Source organism: Myotis nattereri (assembly GCF_964212035.1).
Source record: "Myotis nattereri genome assembly, chromosome: 11".
Lineage (NCBI taxonomy): Eukaryota > Metazoa > Chordata > Mammalia > Chiroptera > Vespertilionidae > Myotis > Myotis nattereri.
The window spans coordinates 69,143,376-69,169,651 of NC_138086.1; the positions used below are offsets into that span (position 1 = coordinate 69,143,376).

The 26,276-nt window shown below is 44.8% G+C and overlaps 1 protein-coding gene across 1 annotated transcript in view; it reads right to left on the reverse strand.

Moving 5' to 3' along the window:
• Positions 1-11,135, reverse strand: part of ORC5 (origin recognition complex subunit 5) — a 70,849-nt gene extending 59,714 nt beyond the window's left edge. The window contains exons 1-4 of the mRNA XM_081101680.1: positions 10,945-11,135; positions 6,732-6,824; positions 3,530-3,730; positions 2,449-2,523 (exon numbers count right to left, since the gene is read on the reverse strand). Of these exons, the coding sequence (XP_080957806.1) occupies positions 2,449-2,523; positions 3,530-3,730; positions 6,732-6,824; positions 10,945-11,016 (441 nt within the window). The 5' untranslated portion in view covers positions 11,017-11,135. The remainder of the gene's footprint in view (positions 1-2,448; positions 2,524-3,529; positions 3,731-6,731; positions 6,825-10,944) is intronic.
• Positions 11,136-26,276: the final 15,141 nt, after the last annotated feature.

Sequence of the window (26,276 nt, forward strand, 5' to 3'; positions counted from 1 at the left end):
AATCTTTGCTCACTTTGTGAACACAATTCCAATAGGAATCAGCAAGTTCTTCTGAGTTGAGCATTCCTATATAACTGGTATTGGTGAACAATGAATTTTCTCACCAATTTTCCTTACTTAAACTATTGTAAGATCCTGTTTTTTGCAATAATAATTGGCTTTCACCCGACACATATGCACATGAAAAAAGATGCCTGCTCTTTATGTAGGCCATGACCCTTACTATTACTATTCAGTGACAACATAATTGTAAATTAAAATACAAAGCTGGTTCTAACACTGAGTGACCATGATACTGAACTCAAGGTGATCCAGACTAGACATAGAATTCTTTTTTTAAATTACTGAAATGAAAAGAAACTTTTAAAATTCTTACAGGAAGTTCCAAGTTAAGTCCACTGCCATTTAGTCTAGCAAACACCTAAAATCTTTTACTAGAAGGCAGTGTTAGTCACAATTACAAATAAAAAGCTGAAAGTGAAGTTATCAAGTCACAAGTTGCTTTAATTTTGAAAAAACATTAATTTCACTCATAATAGAGAAATGCAAATTAATATATTAAGACTAGAGGCCGGGTGCACAAATTTGTGCACAGATGGGGTTCCTCAGCCTGGCCGGCAATTGGGACCAATGGGGGAGCTGAGGGGGCCGGATGGCCAGAGGGAGGGACCACGGGAGGTTGGCCAGCCAGGGGGAAGGTCCACAGGAGGTTGGCTGGCCACAGGGGTTAGGGACCATGGGAGGTTGGCTGGCCAGCCCTCCCCCAATCAGGGCTGATCAGGAGGGCCAGCCAGCTGGAGGGAGGGACCACGAGAGGTTGGCCAGCCCGAGGGGGGAGGTGGAGCAGGGACCATGGGAGGTTGGCCAGACCGCGGGGGGGGGGGGGGGGGGGTCATGGGAGGTTGGCTGTGGGAGTGCACTGACCACTTGGGGGCAGCTCCTGCATTGAGCGTCTGCCCTCTGGTGGTCAGTGTGCATCATAGCAACTGGTCAACCGGTCATTTGGTTGCTTAGGCTTTTATATATATATATATATATATATAGACTAGAGGCCTGGTGCACAAAAATTTGTGCACTCGGGGGGGTGGGGGGGGTCCCTCAGCCCGGCCTGTGCCCTCTCGCAGTCTGGGACCCCTCGGGAGATAACGGCCTGCTCCTGGGTGGCAGAGGGCAGGCCCAATCCCTAGGTGCAGCCCCTGGTTGGGCTCAGAGCAGGGCCGATTAGGGAGTTGGGGTGCCGCCCCCTGTCATGCACAGAGCAGGGCGGACTGGGAGGTTGCGATGCCACCCTCAGTCACACTCAGGGTAAGGCCGATTGGGGGGTTGGGGCACCGCCCCGTCACACTCAAGGCAGGGTCGATGGGGAGGTTGCGGCGCCACCCCGTCACGCACAGAGAAGGGCCAATCAGGGGGTTGGGGTGCTGCCCCGTCACGCACAGAGCAGGGCCCATCAGGGGGTTGGGGAGCTCCCCCCTGTCACGCACAGAGCAGGGCTGATCAGGGGGTTGAGGAGCTCCCCCCTGTCACGCACAGAGCAGGGCCAATCAGGGGGTTGGGGCACTGCCCCCTGTCACACACAGAGCAGGGCAGATCAGGGGGTTGGGGCACCGCCCTCTATCACCCACAGAGCAGGGCCGATCCGGGGGTTGGGGCGCCACCACTGTCACACTCAGGGCAGGGCCGATGGGGAAGTTATGGCTCTACCCCATCACACACAGAGCAGGGCCCGTGGGGTGGGGGTTGGGGCGCCGCCTGGATCAGGGTGGGGGTCCCCACTGGGGTGCCTGGCCAGCCTGGGTGAGGGGATGATGGCTGTTTGCAGCTGGTCACACACCCTTCAGGGTGGGGGTCCCCACTGGGGTGCCTGGCCAGTCTGGGTGAGGGGCTTAGGGCTGTTTTCAGGCTGGCGGGTGACTGAAGCTCCCAACCGCTCCTTTTTTTCTTTTTTCTTTTTTTATTCTGGGCCAGCTTTAGCTTTGAGGCTTGGCTCCAGCTCTTAGGCCTCCACTGCTGAAAGCAGGTTTCTGGCCTTTGTTTACCTTCTGTATTTAAAACAATGTTGCGATCCTGCTGGCTGAAACCCAACGGACTAAAGCAGGTTTCTGGAGTTTTGTTTAGCTTCTATATTTGTAACATAGTTGCTTAGAGTTGCAGCTCAGAGGCCTGCAGCGGCAGGCAGGGAACGTTGGAGTCCTCTGTCACTGAAGCAAGCAAGCCTCATGTTAGTTTCAAGCTGCCTGGCTGCCAGCCGCCATCTTAGCTGGCAGTTAATTTGCATATTGCCCTGATTAGCGAATGGGAAGGGTAGCGGTCATATGCTAATTACCATGTTTCTCTTTTATTAGATAGGATGTCATTTCTCACCTATCAGATTGGCAAAAGGAAAAAAGTTGACAATACAGTCTACTGATTAGGCAATAGAGGAAAAAGATCTCAAACATTACTTACCAATTCTTGTAACCTAAGAAACCCAGGCAAAATATTCGCTTCCATATCTCTTAGATATTCTGCTTTATCTAGAACCTTATAAAAAAAATGCAGGATCAATCAATTTGCAAAGCCCTTTAGAAAACATTTACCATTATGTTACACATATTATAAAGATTGATAATATACAATTCAAGACTTGAACTTACCATGTTGAAAAGAAAAAATTTAATTTTTGCTATTTACATTTGTGGAAGACATTTTAAATAGGTAAAATAAGTTTAAAAAATGGACTATTTATAACATATTTAACTCAAATTTCTAAATAGAAAATGAGTCATTTTGACCTACATTAAAAAGGTTTATTTTACAGGTATATTATAAAAAAGATAAGGATGCAAGATGCTCTAAGGACATTTTCTTAGGTTTCTAAGAAATACAATCATGTGCATTTTTTATTCCATTTGATAAAAAGATAAATGTCTACCATGAAGCAAAAACTACAGCTATTTTTGACCCAAGCAAGGGAGAGACAGAAAATTCTGAATTTCATCATGTAAAACTTCTTTCTTTCCCAATATATTTTTATTTCAGAGAGGAAGGGAGTGGGAGATAGAAACATCAGTGATGACAGAAAATCATTGACTGGCTGCCTCCTGCACACCTCACACTGGGGATTGAGCCTGCAACCTGGGCATGTGCCCTGACCGGGAATTGAACCCTGACCTCCTGGTTCATAGGTTGATGCTCAATCACTGAGCCACCTCAGCCGGGCTATCATGTGAAATTTTTATTGCTTGAACTTTAACTGCATGCTAAATCCTGTTTAACTGGCAAACAGATCATGTTTAAAAAGATAAAATTTTTGATCAGTGTGAAGACAATACTATTGGGACTGGTTTTTCTTTAAGGTACTTATTTTTTAGAGATATATAGTATATACACTATATAGAGAGAAAAGTACATGTATAAAGTTTTAAGAATGACATATATGTGATATACATATATAGTAGGTATATGTAAAATAGATATAGTATATATATGTATTTTCATGGAGAACATGAAAATAAGAGATGATATAATGGAATTATTAAATACTTACAATATATACAGTCTGATCCTTGAGACTTTTAGCGTTGGTTACTTGTTTAAACAAGCGAACAAAGTCATTAAGTGTGTCACAGGTTATTTGAGTAGAACATCCATCCTCTGAAGAACTAAGGTAATTCAACCGGTTTAAAATTTGTTCCAAAAGCAGCTTCAACGTAAAACATTCAACACAATTCACAAAGACATGTGGGAGCTGAAAACAAACAAAAAAGTATAAATAGAAAAGAAAACACATACACAAGTATGGCTTTGCTAGATATTTCCCATTTACCCTTCAGAACCAATACCCCATAATCTTCCAACCTACTCTGTGACCCAGGAGTCTGAACATTACACACTGCATCACCCAGACTCTCTCTTCTTTTCTAGCACCGACTGGATTCAGCCAATAGGAAGAACCAGCAAGAGACTGAAGGAAGTAGAGGAGTAAGAGAGAGAAGTTGAATATTTATTCCTTTGATTCCCAGCCCCACGCCTCAGAGGCCCACAATTTGACAGTGGCTATGACCTCCTATCAAAGGCCACAGTTCCAGTTGGGCAGCTCATATGCAAAGGCTACAGTTCTTGCTGGGGTCTGGTAACAACTCCTTTCTCTGGCTAGTTCAGGTCTGGGAGGGGTAAAGACTATCACTGCTTCACCATTCCTTATTGGTTCCTTAACATTTCTTCAACCTTTGTAAAATAGTCTCTTTATTAAACTTAATTATTTAAGTTTGCCCTTTGTTTCCTACAGGGATTCAAAGTAAACTTGTATTTTCTTCTACAGAATTCTTATAAGGAAACCCAAGTACATCTGAATGTGAAAATTTTTAGTAGAAATTTCACATTTAGAATTTTAGATAATGTCATTAATGCTGAATGAACCTAGATTTTTTTTAAAAAAGGATTTTGAGTTAGAAACCATAGTAACCCTCCTAGAGCAGCGGTCACCAACCTTTCGGACCTCACGGACCACCAGTGGTCCACAGACCACCGGTTGGCGACCATTTTCCAAAGGTTTCCTTAAACCAGAGGTCGCCAACCTTTCAGACCTCATGGAACTGAATTAGTTATGGCTATAATTAAAGGTAGATGAAGTCAAGACATTAATAATGTAGAATGAATAGAACACATTTACCAGTTCAATTTACTGAAAGAGTGAGGATGAGTAAGGAATAAAGGGAAAGTTTTTTGACAACTATGTTAATATTGAGACCATTCACTCTGATAGACAATATGGGGGAAAAGGCGTGGTAAAGAAGATATAGTAGGTTTTGTATATGTGGAGATTCAGAATTATCAGTATCAATATTATAAAAACAACAATGGAAAAGAAACATTTTAATATTTTTTGAAGAATTTTTCTTCATGTGTTTTTTCCCCAAATATTATCAGCCAATGAAAGTTAAAAATAAAAAATAATTAACATCAAGGCTCAAGTTATCTAACAATCCCTTCTGAAGTTTAGTCTTTGAAGGTATTCAAACAAAAGTTTGTCAAAAATGTTTTATGTAGATGACAAGTGTCCCAGTGCACAGATCTGTGCACATTGAAAGGAAATTAATTAGAAGGTGGCTGGCGGGGCAGGACTGGGCAGGGCGGGACTGGGCAAGATGGGCTGGACATGCCCTGGAGCCAACCTCCCGAGGTCCCTCCCCAGCCAGCCGCACCTGGGGTGGCACTGCGGCTCAAAGGTCATATGTGCAGTGAGCAAGGTCCCTCCAGAAGGTGGGGTCCATTGGCCTGGCCTGCAGGGATGGGGCCGAAACCGGCTCTCCGACACCCCCCAAGGGGTCCCAGATTGTGAGGGCAGTTCTTGGGTGACACACCCTGGAATCGGGCTCCCTCCTCTCTGGTTCAAGGTGCATCACCAGAGAACTGTCGCTGCCAAGTCACTGCAGCTCAGCAGCTCCTGTGTTGAGCATCTGCTCCCTGGTGGTCAGTGCGCATCATACCTACCAGCAGGTCAGATGGTCCCTTAGCCTTTTATATATAGACTAGAGGCCCGGTGCACAAAAATTTGTGCACTCGGTGGGGAAGGGGAGCCCCCTCAGCCCAGCCTGTGCCCTCTCGCAGTCTGGGACCCCTCAGGGGATGACCACCTGCTAGCTTAGGAACGCTCCCGGGGGGATTGGGCCTAAGATGGCAATCAGACATCTCTCTGGCAGCCCGGCAGCCCTCTTGCCAGCCGGGAGCAGACCTAAACTGCAATCGGACATACTTAGCGCTGCTGAGGAGGCAGGAGAGGCTCCAACCACCACCGCTGTACTGGTAGCCATCAGCCTGGCTTGTGGCTGAGCAGAGCTCCTCCCATGTGAGAACACCCTGACCACCAGAGGGCAGCTCCTGCATTGAGCGTCTGCCCCCTGGTGGTCAGTGTGTGTCATAGTGACCAGTCATTCCCAGTCTTTCTGCTGTTAGGGTCAGTTTTCATATTACCCTTTTACTATGTAGGATAGAGGCCTGGTGCATGGGTGGGGGCCAGCTGGTTTTCTCTGAAGGGTGTCCTGGATCAGGGTGGGGGTCCCCACTGGGGTGCCTGGCCAGTCTGGGTGAGGGGCTGAGAGCCGTTTTCAGGCTGGTGGGTAACTGAAGCTCCCAACCTCTCCTTTTTACCTTTCTTTCTTTTTTTTTTTTTTTTTTATTCTGGGATTTATTTACCTTCTATGGCTGTCTCTGGAACTGAGAGCCGGCTTTAGCTCTGAGGCTCGGCTCCAGCTCTGAGACCTCGGCTGCTGAAAGCAGGTATCTGGGTTTGTTTGGGTTCTATAATTGTAACACTGTTGCGGTCCTGCTTGCTCCAGCTCTGAGGGCTGAAAGCAGGTTTCTGGGGTTTGTTTAGGTTCTATAATTGCAACATTGTTTCTTACAGTGCAAGCTCAGAGGCCAGCAGCGGCAGGAGGGAACCTTGGCTTCCTCCATCACTGGAGCAAGCAAGCCTGGCTTGCTTCAGCTGCCTGGCTGCCGGCCACCATCTTGGTTGGCAGTTAATTTGCATATCTCGCTGATTAGCCAATGGGAAGGGTAGTGAAGTTATGGTTAATTACCATGTTTCTCTATTATTAGATAGGATAGATAGATATTCCTTCAGAGAAAGGTAAACTGGACTAAATAATCTCCCAGATCCCTTCCATTTCTAAGACTGTGAGCACAAATCAATTAACACGGAGTTTAGGGTTATTCTTTTTTGGGGGGGAGAGGGGATTTATTCTTACCTCTAAAGTTTTTAACAAAGTTTGTGTGACATAGGTCTTTCCACTGGCAGTATGTCCATAAATAAAAATGGATGGAAAGCTGAAATGATGTCTCTAGAGAAGAAAAGATGATTATCAGACTGTACATACAAAACAGAAAATAAACATTTATTAGCTCGCAAGAAAGTTTTATGTGGTAAAGTAAAATATTCAATTCAAATTATTTTAGCAGTGAGCATAAAGTGGTGTCATCACCACACTTCGAATTTACTTGCATTCAAGTCTAAGCACTTTCTCTGTTAAGAAATTAAAATTTCTGAAAAATTATATTTGGCTTATTATATACTAAATATACTTTTTATATTATTATATATATAATAAAAACTCTTATATTTTCAAAGGAGATTTTATAGGATATTTAAGAGATTTTTCAAGGATAATTTTGACCACATTAAGGTGAGAGCAAAACATCCATTAGCTGCCTCCTGCATGCCCCACACTTGGAATCAGCCTGCAACCCCGGCATGTGCTTGGCATGAACCCACCATCTTGGGGTACACAGGACAATGCCCAACCAACTGAGCCACCCAGCCAGGCTATCCATTTTTATCTAATTCCTTTTATAAAGACTACTAGAGGCCCAGAGCATGAAATTCATGCATGAGGGAGGGGGTCCCCTCAGCCCAGCCTACACCCTCTCCAATCCAGGACCCCTTGGGGGATGTCCAACTGCCGGTTTAGGCCCCGATCAGGCCTAAACCGGCAGTCAGACATCCCTCTCACAATCCTGGTCGGCTGGCTCCTAATCGCTCACCTGCCTGCCTGCCTGATCACCCCTAACTGCCCCACCCCCCCCAGCCAGCCTGATCGCCCCTAACTCCCCCTCTGCCAGCCTGGTCACCCCCAACTGCCCTCCTCTGCCAGCCTGGTTGCCCCTAACTGCACACCCGCCTCCCCCCCCCCCCCCCCCCCCCCCCGCAAGCCTGGTCGCCCCATGCAGCCTGCTTGTTCAGTCGTTTGGTCGTCCTTCACTAAGCCCCCTGCAGGCCTGGTCACCCCATGCAGGCTGCTTGTTCAGTCGTTTGGTCGTCCTTTACTAACCCCCCTGCCGGCCTGGTCATAGGCAGCCATCTTGTAAGGGTGTGAGGGTCAATTTGCATATCACCTCTTTACTATATAGGATAAGATAATCCCACATAAGCTGCAACTTCATTATACATTTTAAAGCTTTGAAACTAAACAAATGTAATCACTGGGTTAGAATAACATCAAGGGTCCTCTCTTAAAAAATACTTACAGGATACTTTCAAGTTATGCATATTAAACTTACCTCATCAAAAAAGATAAAATTTACATAGCATACATTTCAAAATACATATTTCCAAGGTTCTCCTGCAGGACATTAAGAGTCAACTGCCTAGCAAAAAGTAATACTACAAATATATTTCAGTGATAAAATGAATATTTATTAGAAACCTTTTAAATGCTGAAAACAATGATGCACTAAAGAGTATAAATATCAGTTAAAGCCCTGACCGGTTTGGCTCCGTGGCTAGAGCGTCGGCCTGCAGACTGAAGGGTCCTGGGTTTGATTCCAGTCAAGGGCATGTACCTTGGTTGTGGGCACATCCCCAGTGGGGGCTGTGCAGGAGGCAGCTGGTTGATGTTTCTCTCTCATCGATGTTTCTAACTCTCTATCCCTCTCCCTTCCTCTCTGTGAAAAATCAATAAAATATATTTTAAATAAGTAAATAAATAAATATCAGTTAAAGCCAAAATCTGCTTTGGAGAAGTTCAGAGTCTAGTGAGAAGACATACATTTTAAAAAAAATTACAAGAAAACTGGATGATGCCATTTTCATGAGTCTCTATGATCATCATGTAGCACTACAATAGTCATAAAAAACATTTATTACCCTAGAGACCCAGTGCCTGACATTCGTGCTCTGGGGGTGGGGGTGGAGGAATAGGGGCGGGGGCTTGGGGCATACGTCCCTCAACTAGACCTGCGACCTCTTGCAGCCTGGGACCCCTTGGGGGATGTCCACCTGTTGGGTCCTTAGCGCTGCCACAGAAGCAAGAGAGGCTCCTGCCACTGGCCATGGCACTCGACAGCCATGAACCCGGCTTCTGGCTCAGCAGTGCTCCCCCTGTGGGAGCGCACTGACCACCAGGGGGCAGCTCCTGTGTTGAGCATCTACCCCCTGGGAGTCAGTGCCCATCATAGTGACTGGTCATTCCACCGTTCGGTCGATTTGCATATTAGGGTTTTATTATATAGGATTCTAGCCACTAAGTTATACATTTCCTTTTGCAAGACAAATTGAAAATCAGATGTATACAGAAAAAAAATTTCTAAATAAACTAAAAATTGATATTTTAATATATTAATCCCTTTTTAATAATGTATCTAACAATCTTGTACATTAACTGGCTCAAAAATTCTGTCCCAGCCCTAGCCAGTTTTGCTCAGAGCATCAGCCTGAGAACTGAAAGGTCCCAGGTTCGATTCCGGTCAAGGGCACATGCCCGGGTTGTGGGCTCGATCCCCAGTGGGGGACTTGCAGGAGGCAGCTGATCCATGATTCTCTCTCATCATGGATGTTTCTATCTGTCTCTCTCCCTCTTCCTTCCTCTCTGAAATCAATAAAAATATATTAAAAAAAAAATCCTGTCCCAATAATTAAACACACGCTTGCTGAGAATTGTCACTATACAAACAATGCCAGAAGCCAATTCCAGCATGTCATAATTGCAAGAGTTTCATCAAAAGGTTGATGGAACTTGGGGACCCAACAAGGGCTGGGTCACATATGTTGTCACCTGTTGGGAATGGCTGAGGGCATTTCCCCAAACCTGAAAAGGGATGATTGCTTGCTGCCAGATAGCTCAGGGCATCTTAAGCTACATGTTATTGCCTCCTACTGGCCAAACACCTGAACAGCCGTAGGCAAATTCATTCAATAATGGATTCTGCACCTAACCCTACCCTTTGAAGTGTATAACTCCACCTTGCCTTAGGACAATTTGTGTTAATAAATAGCAAGGGGTCCTGAGACAAGGAGATCTTAGTTTCTTTAGCTAGGCTCCTCTGACTCCCTATAATGCCTTTCAAAATTATATTTCGTCTCTGGACTCTTTATTAAGTTACACACAGCCCTTCTCCAGATTGCTGAACCCTTCTAGAGGCTGGAACAGGAACCCTGTCAAATACTATATTTCACCTTTAAAGAAAAGGAATCAAATCCAAGCCTGATTCATGACGTCTACAGGATGCGTAGGAATCGAAAGGCCTCCCCAAAGGTGAGCACATAATAAAAATAGATGAAGTCCTGCACTGGTGACTGCTACCTCCTGCCTATGAAAAGGACTCCCCTGGCTGTGTCCCCCCCCCCCCCCCCCCAAGAGAAGACGACACTTAACCTCTTCTGTCCGACAGCATCTGCCCGCTAGCCTGCCAGGGTAGCCCCGGCCTCCTCGGGGCTGGTACCATCCTGGAAAAGCCGCTGAGCTTTCCAACCAGAAGCACCGCCTGGCCCCTCGGGGATCTACCCACACCGGACTTATACCGAGTGCACCACTGGAACGTGCGAACTTGCACTGGAGTAACTGACACTCTGCAAACGCTCCTGTTCAGGTAGAGAAGATAGCACCCTGCTCAGCGGCGGGGAGATAAGAAGCAGCTGCTCGCCCTACCCGGTTTGGCTCAGTGGCTAGAGCATCGGCCTGCGGACTTAACGGTCCCAGGTTCGATTCAGGTCAAGGGCATTTACCTTGGTTGCAGGCACATCCCCAGTGGGGGGTGGGCGGGGGTACAGGAGGCAGCTGATCGATGTTTCTCTCTCATCGATGTTTCTAACTCTCTACCCCACTCCCTTCCTCTCTGTAAAAAATCAATAAAATATATTTTTTAAAAAAAAGAAGAAGAAGCAACTGCTCCTGGCTACTCTGAGTTCTCCCGAGGGTGGCGCGTGGGAACGCACTGGTCCCGCACCCACATCCTGCCGCGCAGGCCGGTCCTTCCGGTTCTCGAGTGAAAGGGTCCAACACAAGTTCTTTAGTGCGAAGGAAAAGGGTGGGGGGGGGGGGGACGGACAGCACGCCCTATCTCAACGCAACCGACGGTCTAGTCACCCTCGATCCACACGCGGAATGTGTTTTAAAAAGAAACACATCGCAAGACCACGGAAACGTTTGCCTCCGGGACTTGGACAACAGAGCTTGAGCACAATACCTCTCCGAACAGGGACTGCAACGTGGACACTTGGGACTCGCGACAAAGCACCACGTTTTCCACGTGCGGCATTCTGGCGGCTGCCGGGGACGGCGCAGCCCGCGGCCAGCGGGTCTCACGGAGCAAACCGCGGTGTCACCCCCACACCGCGGCCCCGCTCCCGCCGGAAAACCGGCGGCCGGGTTGTGGGCGGGGCCGGCGCGCGCGTGCGTCCTCGTGACGTCAGCGCGCGCGCGTAGTTTGGCCCCGCCTTAGGCTCCCGTGTGGTTTCCTGCGGGAGGGTTTCGCGGAGGCTCAGGCTGCTTGGGGTGCGCGTTTCTACCCGCGACCCTTGCCATCCGAAAGGCCTAGGAGAGGACGCGGGGGTGGGCGAACAGAGATGGGACTGAAAGAGCGCAGGGGGCTCTGTGGGCTCCCCGTGGTCCGCGGAACCCTGGCTTCCATTTTCCCTGCTTGAGGCCCCAAATTTAGAAACTCTGATGACCCGGGAGCCTGACACCTGGAGGAAGATACACCCCGCACTGGGGACTGAGCCTGCCACCTGACCGGGAATCGAACCGTGACCTGGTTCACAGGCTGATGCTCCACCACTGAGCTGGCCAGGCTTCGGGAAGGTTTTGTTTTGGCAAGTTAATAATGGGATGTTATGAAAGTAATTTAATTGTATTGTCACTCCCTGCGCAGACCCTTTTATCTTATTCCCCTCCCAACCAGAGCCTCGAAATGAATAAGACCGTGGGGATTCCTGCTCCTTGCTGCACCCCTTACTCATCTTCTGTTTCTCTTCCTGCAGCCCACTCCCCGTCAGGGAGATGCGGGGCATGCTCCAGCTTTTTGTGACTCTGCACTGGCTGCTCCTCCTGGACCCTTTTCCTCAACCTTATTCATATGCCGGCTCACTTCTCAACTTCAGATCTCTCCTCAAATGTCATCTTCTGAAAGAGGCCTTCTTTGACCACTTTAAGTCTCTGCTATGCCCCATTCCTGTGTTGTTGTTTATTTCCGTATTTTGGTTCACAGTATTTATCATCATCTGTATATTTTCCTTGTTTATTGTCAGTCTCCCCCCACTAAAATGTAAGGTGTTTTAGGAGCTTAAATAACCTAGAAGAGTTCCTGCTGTATTGAGTTCCTATTGAGTAGCAGGCACTCAATAAATATGTATTGAATTAATGAATGACTTTACTGATCCCCAGTGACTGGCATGAGCTCTGGCACAGAGCAGGTGTTTAACCCTATTTGTTTAATGAAGTGAATATTAAGGGGAAATTACTGATAAAATAAAATACAAAAGAAGAAGAAGAAGAAGAAGAAGAAGAAGAAGAAGAAGAAGAAGAAGAAGAAATCCACCCCAGAGTCTTCGTTTTAGTTGCAAGGATGATCGCTGTCTGTGTTGTTAAATATGGCATCCCATCCTTCCTCAGTAGTCTGATTATCATAGTTATAGCCAGAGATAGCCATAACCTAATTCCAGGATCTGTGAATATGTTAGGTAACATGGCAAAGGGGAATTGAGCTTGCAGATGGGAGGAAGGTTATCAGCTGACCTTGAGCTGGGGAGATGAAATACCTAGATGGGCCCAGTATCATCACATAGGTCATTATTAGTGGAAGAGGGAGGCAGAGGATGAGAACCAGAAAGTGACTGACAGTGTGAGAATGTTTGGCCTGACATTGTTGGCTTGGAAGTGGATGGACATGAGCCAAGGAATGCAGGCAGCCTATAGAAGCTGGAAAGAGGAAGGAAAAGGATGGTCCCTTAGAGCTTCCAGAAAGGAATGCAGCCCTGGTCAAACCTTGAGTTAGCCCAGTGAGACTCATGTCAGACTTCTGACCTCCAGAACTATAACGGGGGGGGGGGGGGGGGGGGAGTGTTGTTTTTAAGCCGCTGTGTGGTGATTTGTTACAGCAGCAATAGAAAACTAATATACAACCTGTTGCATTAGAATTTATTCTGATCTTTCTGTACAAAAATTTATATACACTCCACTGATTAGTACTCATATTGATTAGTTTTCATAATATGTTTGGAAAAATTTCAAGGATATTGAAATGATTAAAAGGATATTTGTTTCAGATTTTAAGAGAGGCTCATTGTACAATATACTCTGAAGTATTGTAACTTTCTTATTGTATCAACATATAGAACTATATTAAAATTACATCAAAATGTAAAATGCAAAAAATGGTGGAAATTCAAGGAAAAGTTGATAAGTACGCTACCAAAGCAGGTGATTTCTTTTTTTTTAATTTTATTTTATTTTACAGAATAAGTTTATTAAAACTACAATATATTTGCAGGCACCTTCTAAAAGTCCTTTCCACCTTCAACAATCAGATAGAAAGCTAGTTAAGGGTAAAATGTAGTTATTATGGTGATTTTTCACAATTTCTATCTTTAAAGCAGCATTGTAGCTTTGCTAGGTTAGAAAATTACCTTTCCAAGCATCGCACATTATTTCCATCCCACTGGATTTCCAGCCCACCACTCCCCGGAGAGAACACCAGTGGAGTACACGGATCAGTAACAGGTTAGGGCAGTGGTTCTCAATCTTCCTAATGCCTCGACTCTTTAATACAGTTCCTCATGTTGTGGTGACCCCCAATTTCTTTTTTTTTTTTTAATATTTTTTATTGATTAAGATATTACATATGTGTACCCTCTACCCCCCCTCCCCCCGCTCATCCCCTCACCCCCCCGTTGTCCGTGTCCATTGGTTAGGCCTATATGCTTGCATATAAGTCCTTTGGTTGATCTTTCCCCCTTGCCCCCACCCTCCCCTACCTTCCCTCCAAGGCCCGACAGTCCAATCAGTGCCTCTCCGTCTCTGGATCAGTCCTTGTTCATCAGTTTATGTTGTTCATTATATTCCACAAATAAGTGAGATCTTCTGGTATTTATCCGCTCTCCAGTTCCATCCATGCTGTGGCAAATGGTAAGAGTTCCTTTTTCTTCTTCCTCTTCTTAAAGAATACCTTTCAGCATTTCATATAATGCTGGTTTGGTGGTGATGAACTCCTTTAGCTTTTTCTTATCCGTGAAGCTCTTTATCTGACCTTCCATTCTGAATGATAGCTTTGCTGGATAAAGTAATCTTGGTTGCAGGTTCTTGCTATTCATCACTTTGAATATTTCTTGCCACTCTCTTCTGGCCTGCATGGTTTCTGTTGAGAAATCAGCTGACAGTCGTATGGGTACTCCCTTGTAGGTAACTGACTGTCTTTCTCTTGCTGCTTTTAAGATTCTCTCTTTATCTTCTGCTCTTGGCATTTTAATTATGATGTGTCTTGGTGTGGTCCTCTTTGGATTCCTTTTGTTTGGGGTTCTCTGCGCTTCCTGGACTTGTAAGTCCATTTCTTTCACCAGGTGGGGGAAGTTTTCTGTCATTATTTCTTCAAAAAGGTTTTCAATATCTTGCCCTCTCTCTCCTTCTGGTACCCCTATAATTCTGATGTTGGTACGCTTGAAGTTGTCCCAGAGGTTCCTTACACTATCTTCATATTTTTTGAGTCTCTTTTCTTTTTTCTTTTTCGGTTGGGTATTTTTTGTTTCTTTGCATTTCAAATCTTTGACTTGATTCTTGGGATCCTCTTGTCTGCTGTTGGATCTCTGTATATTATTCTTTATTTCAGTCAGTGTATGCTTAATTTCTAGTTGGTCCTTTTTCATGTCCTCCATGGTCTCACTATACTCCTTGAGGGATTCATTAAATTTATCGGCGGTTTCCATAAAATTCTTGACAAACCTTATAAATGTGGCCTTGAACTCTATATCCAGTCGTCTGGCCTCCTCCGTTTCTGCCAATTGTGACCTGTTTCTTTGTCTCCGCATTTTGGCTGCTTCCCTGTGTTGATAGAGTGGCCCTGCGCGCCAGGTGTCCTGTAGGGCCCAGTGGCTCAGCCTCCCCAGTTACCTGGGGTGGACACTCTTGGTGCACTCTTGGTGCCTTGGTTGTTGTAGGATCACTGGGAGGAATTGACCTCCAGGCCAATTGGCTGTGGGAAGCAGCTGTGTCTGAAGTGGGAGAATGGACCCCCTCTGACCACTGGGTACAGTGGCTCCTGGATCTAAGGAGGTGCTAATTCAGCCCCTGCCTGAGGCCACACAGCAGGAACCAGGAAGAGGCTCAGCTGTGAAGCAATGCAAGCCACTGTGGGGCCTTGGGCCTTCTCTTGGAAGTTCCGGGTCTGCCGGGCTGGGCTGTAGTTAGGTACATTCACATGCAAAAGCCTCTGCTGCAGCCTGGGTGGGGCGGGGTCTCAGGGAGTCAAAAGGGCGGAGAAAGAAGCTATGGCTGATTCTCCGCGCCCGGAGTCGCGCGTCTCAGTGTCCCGGTAACGGCTGCAAGCACCTCTGAGGGAAAGCCGCCCTCAAGTTCGCCAGCTGCCGCCTGACAGAGCAGCCTCTCCCCGTATGAGTCCTGGGTCCCCAGAGACTTCCCGGAACCGGAGTTCAGAGCAGTCGGGAGCTTGTGATTCAAAAAGACAGCCGCATCCTCAGGTGCCACCCCCTTTCCGCGCGTGCGAGCCGCCGCCGTACCTCTGCACTCAGCCTCCGCAGCTCCTCTGGCTCTCAGCGTGCTTTTCTTTTCTTCTAGTTGTAGAAATTACACTCAGCCAGCCTTCCTGTTGTTCTGGACGATGTTTGCTCCGTCCTTTGGGATAATTTTCAATTGTTGTGTGGGGCGACTATTTCCCGGTGTTTATCTATGCCGCCATCTTAGTTTCTCCCAAAGCAGGTGATTTCAACAGAACCTCTCTAAATTATTGTTAGGTTAAGCACACAAAAATTGTAAGGATATAGGAGGTTTGAGAAACAACAAGCTTGACTGAATCAGACAAAGCTACACAGCAAATAATATGAAGAATTCATCTTTCTAAGCATGTGCAGCACATTTGCTTAAATTGACCAACATGTACCAGGGAATAAAGCAAAACTAAACAAATTTTAAAGGCTTGGTATCAAAAAGATCATATTCTTATTGCAATGCAATCAAAATCGATGTCAATAATTAAAAGATAAAAAATATCCATACATTTGAGAATTTGAAAACATGCTTTTAAATAAGTTAAATAAGAAATATAAGATTTTTAGAAATATTTAATACTGAGTTATTTAATAACAAATATAGTAAGTATTTTTGTCTGAGTTCCAGGGCTCATCTATCTGTGTATTATGCATGACCTTTAATGGCAGCATATTCTAAGTGTCAAGAGCAGCTTCCCAAGGTGTAAGTAAAAGAAAACCTAGCAAAGTACATAAGCATTTGCCAAGCAACAGGGTAGTAGAGGCCAAGTGAATGAATCCAAGGTAACTATTCCAAGCAAAGGGAGCATTATATGTCAAGGCCTGAGAGCCAGAGGGAGCAAGAACTGTAAGTTGTTCAGTCTGCTATAGAAAACATGCACCCGCGGAGCTAGAGGTCGAGGCCTCCCTGGGTGCCCCCAGCATCACTAGGGCCCAACCTTCAGGAGGAGAGAAGCTTCTTCATGTGGGACCTCACCCTGTATGTGTCTTCTTCTGGCTATTGATTCATGTCCATTAATATCCTTTGTAATAAATCAGTAATCCAATGGGTAAATAAATAGGTTTTTCGTTCTGGGAGCCGTTCTAGAAAATTAATCAAGTTAATCAAACTAGAGGAGTTCTGCTGTATAAGCCATTCTGAAGTGGAGAACAACTTGTGGGCCCGAGCTCTTGACCTGTGAAATCTCAGACAGGGACCCTGCTGGTGTCCAGTGCTTGGTGGTATGAGGAAGCCTCCACACACACACTAGGATTAGGTCTGGGAAACCCTTTTCTCCAGCTTTGTTGGTCAGTGTGAGAGTAATGCTCTTTTCAGATTTTTACAATCTAGTTAGTAGTAGAGCTCAACTAGTTATTTCTAAAGGGACTTTTAAAATATATATATATATATATATATATATATATATATATATATATATTATTTATTGATTTCAGAGAGGAAAGGAAGAGGAGGAGGAGAGAGAGAAACATCAGTGATGATGGGGAATCATTGATTGGCTGCCTCCTGCATGTCCCCTACTGTCATGGAGCCTGCAACCCAGACATGTGCCCTTGACTGGAATTGAACCTGGGACCCTTCAGTGGTCAGGCAATGCTCTATCCACTGAGCCAAACCAGCTAGAGCTAAAGGGGTGCTGCAACCTTTTGCAGCAAGGATTCAGAATCTGGAGAAGGGTCCACATGCAAATGGATATACTAGATAAGAAATATAAATTTAGAAGGCATTGGGGGTAGCCAGGCAGAAACCTACTCTCTAATGGATTGGCTCCCCAAATCTCCGGACCCACTGCTTTTTATTTACTAGAATATACATTTGCCCTTTAGCAAACCAAACAGACATATCAAAGGTAAGGTTTGGTAAACAGTAAAAGATTATCAGGTTACAGGATCGCCCTGAGCCACCATTGTCTCCACAGAACAATCTGTGTATAGCTTTTAGCCCTTGCTAAAGCCCCAATGTCCATCAGCCTTCTGACAGACCTCTTGAATTTATTATGCTAACTACTTGTTGGTCTTTGCCTCCAGCAAAGGGGCTTTTAAAAAAAAATGTTTATTGATTTGAGAAAGAATCATTGGTTAATTCTTTTTTAAAAAATTTATTTTATTGATTTTTTACAGAGAGGAAGGGAGAGGGATAGAGAGTTAGAAACATCGATCAGCTGCCTCCTGCACACTCCCCACTGGGGATGTGCCTGCAACCAAGGTACATGCCCTTCACCGGAATCGAACCTGGGACCCTTCAGTCCGTAGGCCAACGCTCTATCCACTGAGCCAAACCGGTCAGGCATTGGTTAATTCTTATACATGTACTCTGACCAGAGATCAAACTCGAAAACTTCGTGTATTGGGACGATGCTCTAACCAACTGAGCTACCTGACCAAGGCCTCAACTATTTAATTTTAGATCTAAACTCACATATATTCTCTTACCTCATTTCCCTTTGTACTCATCCTTTCTAGCCTTGGTTTGAACCTTCCATCTAAAAGACTTTCACCATTGACTCAGGCTGTATTTCTAGGAAACCAAAGCTAAGACATCTGCCTATCTACATTAATAAAAGAGAAAAATGGTAATTGGCGTACGACGATACCGTTTTCATTGGCTAATCAGGGCTATATGCAAATTAACTGCCAACTAAGATTGGCAGTTAACTGCCAACAAGATGGCGGCTAATTTGCATATGTAGGCACAATGCAGGGAGGCGAAAGGGAAAGCAGGAAGAAGCCCCCTGCCACTGACAGTGATCTGAAACCCAGGGGGGAGCTAAGAGCTGGGGGGCAGCCATGATTGGAGAATCAGGCACCTTTGCCGCCCTGGCCAGTGATAGCAGGAAGTAGGGGTGGAGCCAGCGATGGGAGCTGGGCACGGTCGAAGCTGGCAGTCCCAGGAGCTAGGGGTCCCTTGCCTGGGCCTAAAGCAAAGCCCACGATCGCGGCGCCCTCCGCTGCCACTGCAGGTCCCCGCTGCCTGGGCCGGACGCCTAGGCCAAGGCGTTAGGCCTGGGCAGGGGCGGAGTCTGCAACCACTGGGAGCTGGGGGTCCCCTGCCCAGGCCTGACACCTCTGCCGGAGGCCTCAGGCCTGGTCAAGAGGCCGATCCGGTGATTGGTGATCGGAGGGTGATGAGGGTCAACTCCTCTGGCGGAGGCATCAGGCCTGGGTGAGGGGCGGAGCCGGGGATTGGGGGGATATGATGGTCCCCTTGCCCAGGCCTAAAGCCTGGGCCAGAGGCCTCAGGCCTGGGCAGGGGCCAGAGCCAGTGATCGGGGGGAGATGGGGGTCCCCTGTCCAAGCCTGACACCTCTGGCGGAGGCGTCAGACCTGGGCAAGGGGCCGATCAGGCGATCGGAGGGTGATGGGGGTCAACGCCTGAGGGCTCCCAGTATGTGAGAGGGGGCAGGCTGGGCTGAGGGACACTCTCCCCCCCCCCCCGCCCCCACACCCAGTGCACGAATTTCGTGCACCGGGCCCCTAGTTTAAATCTAATCTCCAATGTTATGAAACTCCCCTAATTTTCTCCACAAAATTTTCCAATCTCTGAAGTTTCATAAGATTTACTTTTTACACTTTCATAGCACTAAAACTCTCAACCTTGTATTCTGAATATTTTTGCTTATGGTCTATTGGGCACCAACTGGATTAACATTCCCAGATGCATTAACTCCATTCAATAGCTATCATGTATTGAGGATCTTTCATGCTTGAGTGCCAGGGATGCAGTGTGACCAATAGAGACATTGTACTCACCCGCATAAAACGTACAATCTATTGGAGAAAAAAGAAAATGAAGATGTCATTAGAAACTTATTGAGTGCTACAAATGCCAAATCTCAGCAAATAGTAATAATGAGTATCAACCCTTATATAATACATAGATGTGTGATTGAATAAATGTGGGAATAATAATCCCTTCTCCACAATTTTCTCCCTCTCTTCTTTATGTTACTTTTAGCCTAAAATATGTTTCTTATGGTCCCTATCACATTATTTGAGAATTTTGCTATGTATAGCCCCAGGAAATATTTTTCACAAAGCTTTTTCTTTGATAAATGATCAAAAGTAGCTCTTTCTAAGTGTTGGGTTTTCATTACAGGACCACAGTTTTAGTGCTTCATACTCTCTGGAAGCTACTAACTTACAGTAAATGTTTTTATTAATATTACATTAAGTAGGACAGATATTTTGAAATTCAACTAAACTCAAATTTATTTCAATTTGATAATTTTTAAAATTATACCACAGAAGAAAAATAAAGTAATAAGGATATGTAAAGAAACTATATTCAAAAGTAATTTATGTTGTAAAATATAAGAAAATCCAATATCAGAGTGAAATTAGATCAATATTAAGTTGAAAAAGTAATTCAGTTAACTTTCACACTGGCAATAGCCAGCTCCATTATTTTTACATTCTTTTAAAACTTTCAATATTGCATTTCAAGGTAAATTTATTGGACAAGCTAATTTGACACTGCTTAAAAAACATTATAGTCACTTTTACTAGTGAATATTTAGGAATATAATCTTATTCAAACAATAAATAATAAAGAATAGGCTCTAGAGTTAAATAGACTTAAATTAGAATCTTGGCTCTAATGCTTGTTAACTGTGACCTTAGGCATATTCCTTTTGTAAACCTTGGTTTCCTCACCTGTGAAGTGGGGGGAAATAAAAATAATACTACCTCACAAGATTGACATTTCTGTATCTCCAGGGAGAGGTTTTCTCCACCCACATTGTACTTCCTTGCAGCTTGAGTGTCCTTCATTAGCATGCCAACACCACAGTGGAAGGCAAGGATTTTGCTGCCTTTGTTTAATACTGCATCTCAGCTCCTAGAATAGTGACTAGCATGTATAAGGTGCTCAATTAATATTTCTTGAATAACTGCATGTGATGTGTTTAACACACTACCCAGAAACATGGCAAATGCCCGATAAATATTATGGTTATAATTATTTTGTTGAAGTCTTCCCAGGTGTTTGACCAATAACTTTTCTAAACACTAGGAATCAAAAATTAAAAAAATATAAAATGGTAGAAAGAATATTTGATATATCATAAAAGATTGTATTTGATATATAATACCCAAACAAAATTTCTAATTCTTTTACTCCTGCTCCCATAGTCATTCCATCTCAGTAAAATGGCTCTATATTTTTTAGTTGCTTAGGCCAACAATTTTGAAGTCATATTTATTTCCTTTTTTCTTCATACCTCACAAATCCATAATAAATCCTGGCTCTATCTTCAAGATGTTGTGAGACACTTTCCCATGGGACTCTCATATTTCTGCATGTCTTGTGAACAAGGTACTGACTGACCGTTTTTCAGGACCATTGTTATGGAACTAAAGGGGTCCATTTGCCTGCATGCATCAAAGCCCAATAAGACAATGAACAAGGCTCAAATTTGTCTCCCCAAATAAAGGCTTGGGATTAGTTTTACGAGGTAAGAGTAAAAAGAGGTTATCCATATTAATTAATTCTAACTCAGGAGATCTGATTGGATAGCCTTAGAACGAACCCAATTTACTCTTAAGTGTTCCTGGTTAGGGAAGATAAGATTTTGCAATTTATTATGTGGCTGGAAACTGGCTGTTTAACCATATGTCTCAGTTTCCCTATTCCACTTGTCCTGACTTAATAGCCTTTCTCACCAGGAATGTGACTTTTCAACCAATCAATCTGGAATTTCTTGTTTCTTGATCAATACTAGAGACATAATCTGGTTGAAAAGACCCTGCTGCCCTTCCCCCCCCAAACACTTTGCCTGAAACAATCCATTTTTTTTCTTTTGCTAATTATTCCCTTGTCCAACCCAGTTTCCTATAAAAATCTTCATGTAGAGTCCTGCCCCCTCTATGTACTAGATGAGATGATGCTTAATCATTTAATTAAGGCAAATAGATTTTTCTTTAACATCAAGACCAAGTAAGATAAGAATATCAAGAACATCTAATGTTTTGTTGTATTTTCCTTGCAGTAACATATCAATTATTTCTTCAGAACAAAACAGGGAAGATCTTTGGTCTCCTGGTACCATTTATCAAGTTCATCTTTTTCTTGGGTCAGGGTAGAATTCTTTTTTTAAAAATATTTTTATTGATTTCAGAAAGGAAGGGAGAGGGAGAGAGAGAGAGAAGCATCAATGATGAGAGAGAATCGTTGATCGGCTGCCTCCTGCAAGTCCCACACTGGGGATAGAGCCTGCAACCCAGGCATGTGCCCTGACTGGGAATTGAACCTGCGACTTTCTGGTTCATAGGTCAATGCTCAACCACTGAGCCACGCTGGTGGGGCAGGGTAGAATCCTATATAATAAAAGGCTAATATGCAAATCAACCGAACGGCTGAACAACTGGTCGCTATGATGCGCACTGACCACCAGGGAGCAGAAGCTCAGCACAGGAGCTGGCCCCTGGTGGTCAGTGTGCTCCCACAGGGGGAGCGCCACTTAGCCAGAAGCCGGGCTTATGGCTGGTGAGCGCAGCAGCAGTGGCGGGAGCTTCTCCCGCCTCCGCAGCAGCGCTAAGGATCCCTCGGGATGTACACTGAAGGGTCCTGGACTGCGACAGGGTGCAGGCTGGGCTGAGGGACCCACTCCCCCAATGCATGAATGTCATGCACCAGGCCTCTAGTTCTTACATAACAGATAGTCAATAATCTTGGGCCAGTAAGGTTGAAGTTTCTGAGGATTCCCTGGGACCCCATACCCTACTAGTGTTGTTGGTGGAAGTGGAAGTGGGGTTCTTGCAGTGTCATGAGGAAAAGCATTTCTGGGAACCCACAAGGAAGGATGAGGTCTAAAGGTAATATTTGTGATACAAAATAAAAAGATGCCCCATCAGATGTTCCATCTCTGTCTGTTCTACCATGGAAAATCAGGGCCAGAAATAGAGTTAATGTCCAGAGATCCTGTGCCATATTAAAGCTTAGCCCCAGTTCAGCATCCAGGGAACTTGAGGAAGAATATAGGGGGCCTTCACTCTGTGTAAGATTCATCAGTCTGTTCCATGCTTCTAAAAGTAAGGGGGAGCCCTAACCGGTTTGGCTCAGCGGATAGAGCGTCGACCTGTGGACTGAAGGGTCCCAGGTTGGATCCGGTCAAGGGCATGTACCTGGGTTGTGGGCACATCCCCAGAAGGGGGCGTGCAAGAGGTAGCTGAATCGATGTTTCTCTCTCATGGATGTTTCTAACTCTATCTCTCTCCCTCTCCCTTCCTCTCTGTAAAAAATCAATAAAATATATTAAAAAAAATAAAAAATAAATAAAAGTAAGGGGGAAAAGGAAGTCTGAAAAACATTACATTCAGATGAATTGATTGAGACAAGAGAAAGAGAGAGAGAATGAAAATTAGAAGTGGTGAGAATGTCAATGAAACTAAGAACAGTTCAAGAAAGGGAATACATATTGATATACTACGCTGTTCTGTAGACTGTTATTTTCCTACAAGATATTGCAAACATTTTTTTTTCATTTCAATAACTATAGATCTGCATTGTAATTTAAAGTAGCTACAATGTAATGAAGCCTGGGGTGCGGGGAGCGGATCTCTCCCTTGTGGGTTCTTGTCTCATGAAGTTTGAAGAATAAAATTTGCAGACTAAAAGGACTTGTTATTCAAAGGGTGGAAATTTATTGGAAACAAATACAGACTCCCAAGAGGGTAACCCACTAAGCCCCTTTTTTTCTAAGGTTTATAAAGGCTGTAGTTCTTTGTCCCTTCATGCTCCCTTCTAATTGGACCCCTCCCCCATTTTATGACTCTGTGCTTTACTAATTGGTCACCCTTTTTGCAGAATATCAGCTTTAAAGCCCAAAACCCACATGGTGCCCCCCTTTTTTTCTCTCACCCTTATCTTGCAACATTCATCTGTCTTCTGTGAACATGTTTCCCTTTTTCTATCATTTGTCGACATTTCTCTGTCCTCTGTGAAGGTATGTGTCCTTTATCCCCGCACTCTGTGACTGTTCTTTATCCTCTGTGAATGTATGTCTTCCTCTCCCCTTATCCTGTGGAACCATTCTACCCTCTGTGAATGTATGCCTTCTAGCGGCTCCCAGCCCTCACCTAGGCATTCCTCCCCCATGGCCCTCTTTATTCCTAAACCTGCGTATTTTATCCCTAAAATTCCTTTCGGTAGCTGCTACATATAATTCAATTGTATGAATGCACCATAATTTATTTAACCAATCACCCATTCCCAATTTTCGCTCTTATGGATATTTTTATAAATATCTCTATACAGAGATCTTGACATGTGTTTAAAGATTTCCTTAGGTTAAAATCCTAGAGTCAGAATTATTAGGTCAACATGTCTATAGATTTTGAAGACTTTTTTTTTTTAATTAAATCTTTATTGTTCAGATTATTACAATTGTTCCTCTTTTTTTTCCGCCCATAGCTCTCCTCCACCCAGGTCCCACCCCAACCTCTGCCCTTACCCCTCCCACTGTCCTCATCCATAGGTGTACGATTTTTGTCCAGTCTCTTCCTGCACCCCCACACCCCTTTCCCCACAAGAATTGTCAGTCCACTCCCTTTCCATGCCCCTGGTTCTATTATAGTCACCAGTTTACTCTGTTCATCAGATTTTTTATTCACTTGATTTTTAGATTCACTTGTTGATAGATATGTATTTGCTGTTCATAATTTTTATCTTTACCTTTTTCTTTTTCCTCTTCTTAAAGAATAACTTTCAGCATTTCATATAATGCTGGTTTGGTGGTGATGAACTCCTTTAGCTTTTTCTTATCTGTGAAGCTCTTTATCTGACCTTCAATTCTGAATGATAGCTTTGCTGGATAAAGTAATCTTGGTTGTAGGTTCTTGCTATTCATCACTTTGAATATTTCTTGCCACTCTCTTCTGGCCTGTATAGTTTCTGTTGAGAAATCAGCTGACAGTCGTATGGGTACTCCCTTATAGGCAACTGACTGTCTTTCTCTTGCTGCTTTTAAGATTCTCTCTTTGTCTTTTGCTCTTGGCATTTTAATTATGATGTGTCTTGGTGTGGTCCTCTTTGGATTCCTTTTGTTTGGGGTTCTCTGTGCTTCCTGGACTTGTAAGTCTATTTCTTTCACCAGGTAGGGGAAGTTTTCTGCCATTATTTCTTCAAATAGGTTTTCAATATCTTGTGCTCTCTCTTCTTCTGGCACCCCTATAATTCTGATGTTGGTACGCTTGATGTTGTCCCAGAGGCTCCTTACACTATCTTCATATTTTTGGATTCTTTTTTCTTTTTGCTTTTCCCATTGGGTGTTTTTTACTTCTTTGTATTTCAAATCTTTGACTTGATTCTTGGGATCCTCTTGTCTGCTGTTGGATCTCTGTATATTATTCTTTATTTCAGTCAGTGTATGCTAAATTTCTAGTTGGTCTTTTTTCATATCCTCCAGGGTCTCACTAAATTTATTGGCGGTTCCCAGAAAATTCTTGAAAAACCTTATAACCGTGGTTTTGAACTCTATATCCAGTCGTTTGCTTTCCTCCATTTCTATCATTTGTGTCCTGTTTCTTTGTCTCTGCATTTTTTTTATGCTTCCCTGTGTTGGTAGAGTGGCTTTGTGTGCTGGGTGTCCTATAGGGCCCAGTGGCTCAGCCTCTCCAATTACCTGAGGTGGACACTCTTGGTGCACTCCCTTGTGGGCTTTGTGCACAGTCTTGTTGTAGTTAAGCCTTGATTGTAGTTGGTATCACTGGGAGGATTTGACCTCCAGGCCAATTGGCTGTGAGAATCAGCTGTGTCTGCAGTGGGAGAACTTCTGTGCTGGAGACACCCTTCTGGGGCAAGACTTGCTTCAGTGGGGCTTTGGTGCTCACTGAGTCTGCCCCCTGAGTGTGTCCCTTATGGATCTGAAGAGTTGTAATCTGGATGGTCCCACTCTGACCACTGGGTACACTGGCACTTGGATCTCTAAGGAGGTGCTAATTTAGCCTCTGCCTGAGGCTACCCAGCAGGAGCTATGGAGAGATCTACAGATTCCCCTTCCTTGTTTGGGGTTTGGAGGTGCCCAGATGAGGCCCCGCTGTGAAGCAATGCAAGCTGCTGTGGGGCCTTGGGCCTTCTCTTGGAAGTTCTAGGTCTGTCTGGCCCAGCTGCAATTTGTTAGGTAATTTTCAGATTGTGAAGGGCCAGGGCATTCATATGCAAAAGCCTCTGCCGCAGCCTGGGTGGGGCGGGGTCTCAGGGAATCAACAGGTCAGAGCAAGCAGCTATGGCTGATCCTCAGCCCTGCCCTAAGGGGCCGCGTGTCTCAGTGTCCCAGTAATTGCTGCAAGCACTTCTGAGGGAAAGCCGCCCTCAAGTTCTGAGTTCTGCCTGCTGCCAGACAGTCCAGTTTCTGCCCGTATGAGTCCTGGGTCCCCAGAGACTTCCAGGAACTGGAGTTCAGAGCAGTAAGGAGCTTGTGACTCCCTCCTGATTCAAAAAGTCAGCCATGTCCTCAAGTGCCAGGAGCCCCTTTCCATGTGCACTCGAGCCTCTGTTCCTCTGCACTCCACCTCCGCAGCTCCTCTGATTCTCAGTGTGCTTTTCTCTTTCCTTCTAGTTGTAGAATTTCCACTCAGCCAGCCTTCCTGTAGTTCTGGATGATGTCCATTTTGTCTTTTTGTTGTATTTTTGAAGTTGTTGTGGGAGGCAGCAATTTCCGGTGTTTACCTATGCCGCCATCTTGGTTTCTCGTCTGAAGACTTTTGATATACCTACCAAATTTTCTTCTAGTAATTTGCTTCAATTAGCTAAACTTGGAACATCTGGATTAAATAGGAGAGACTGAAAAGGTGGTCACAAGCCAATAAT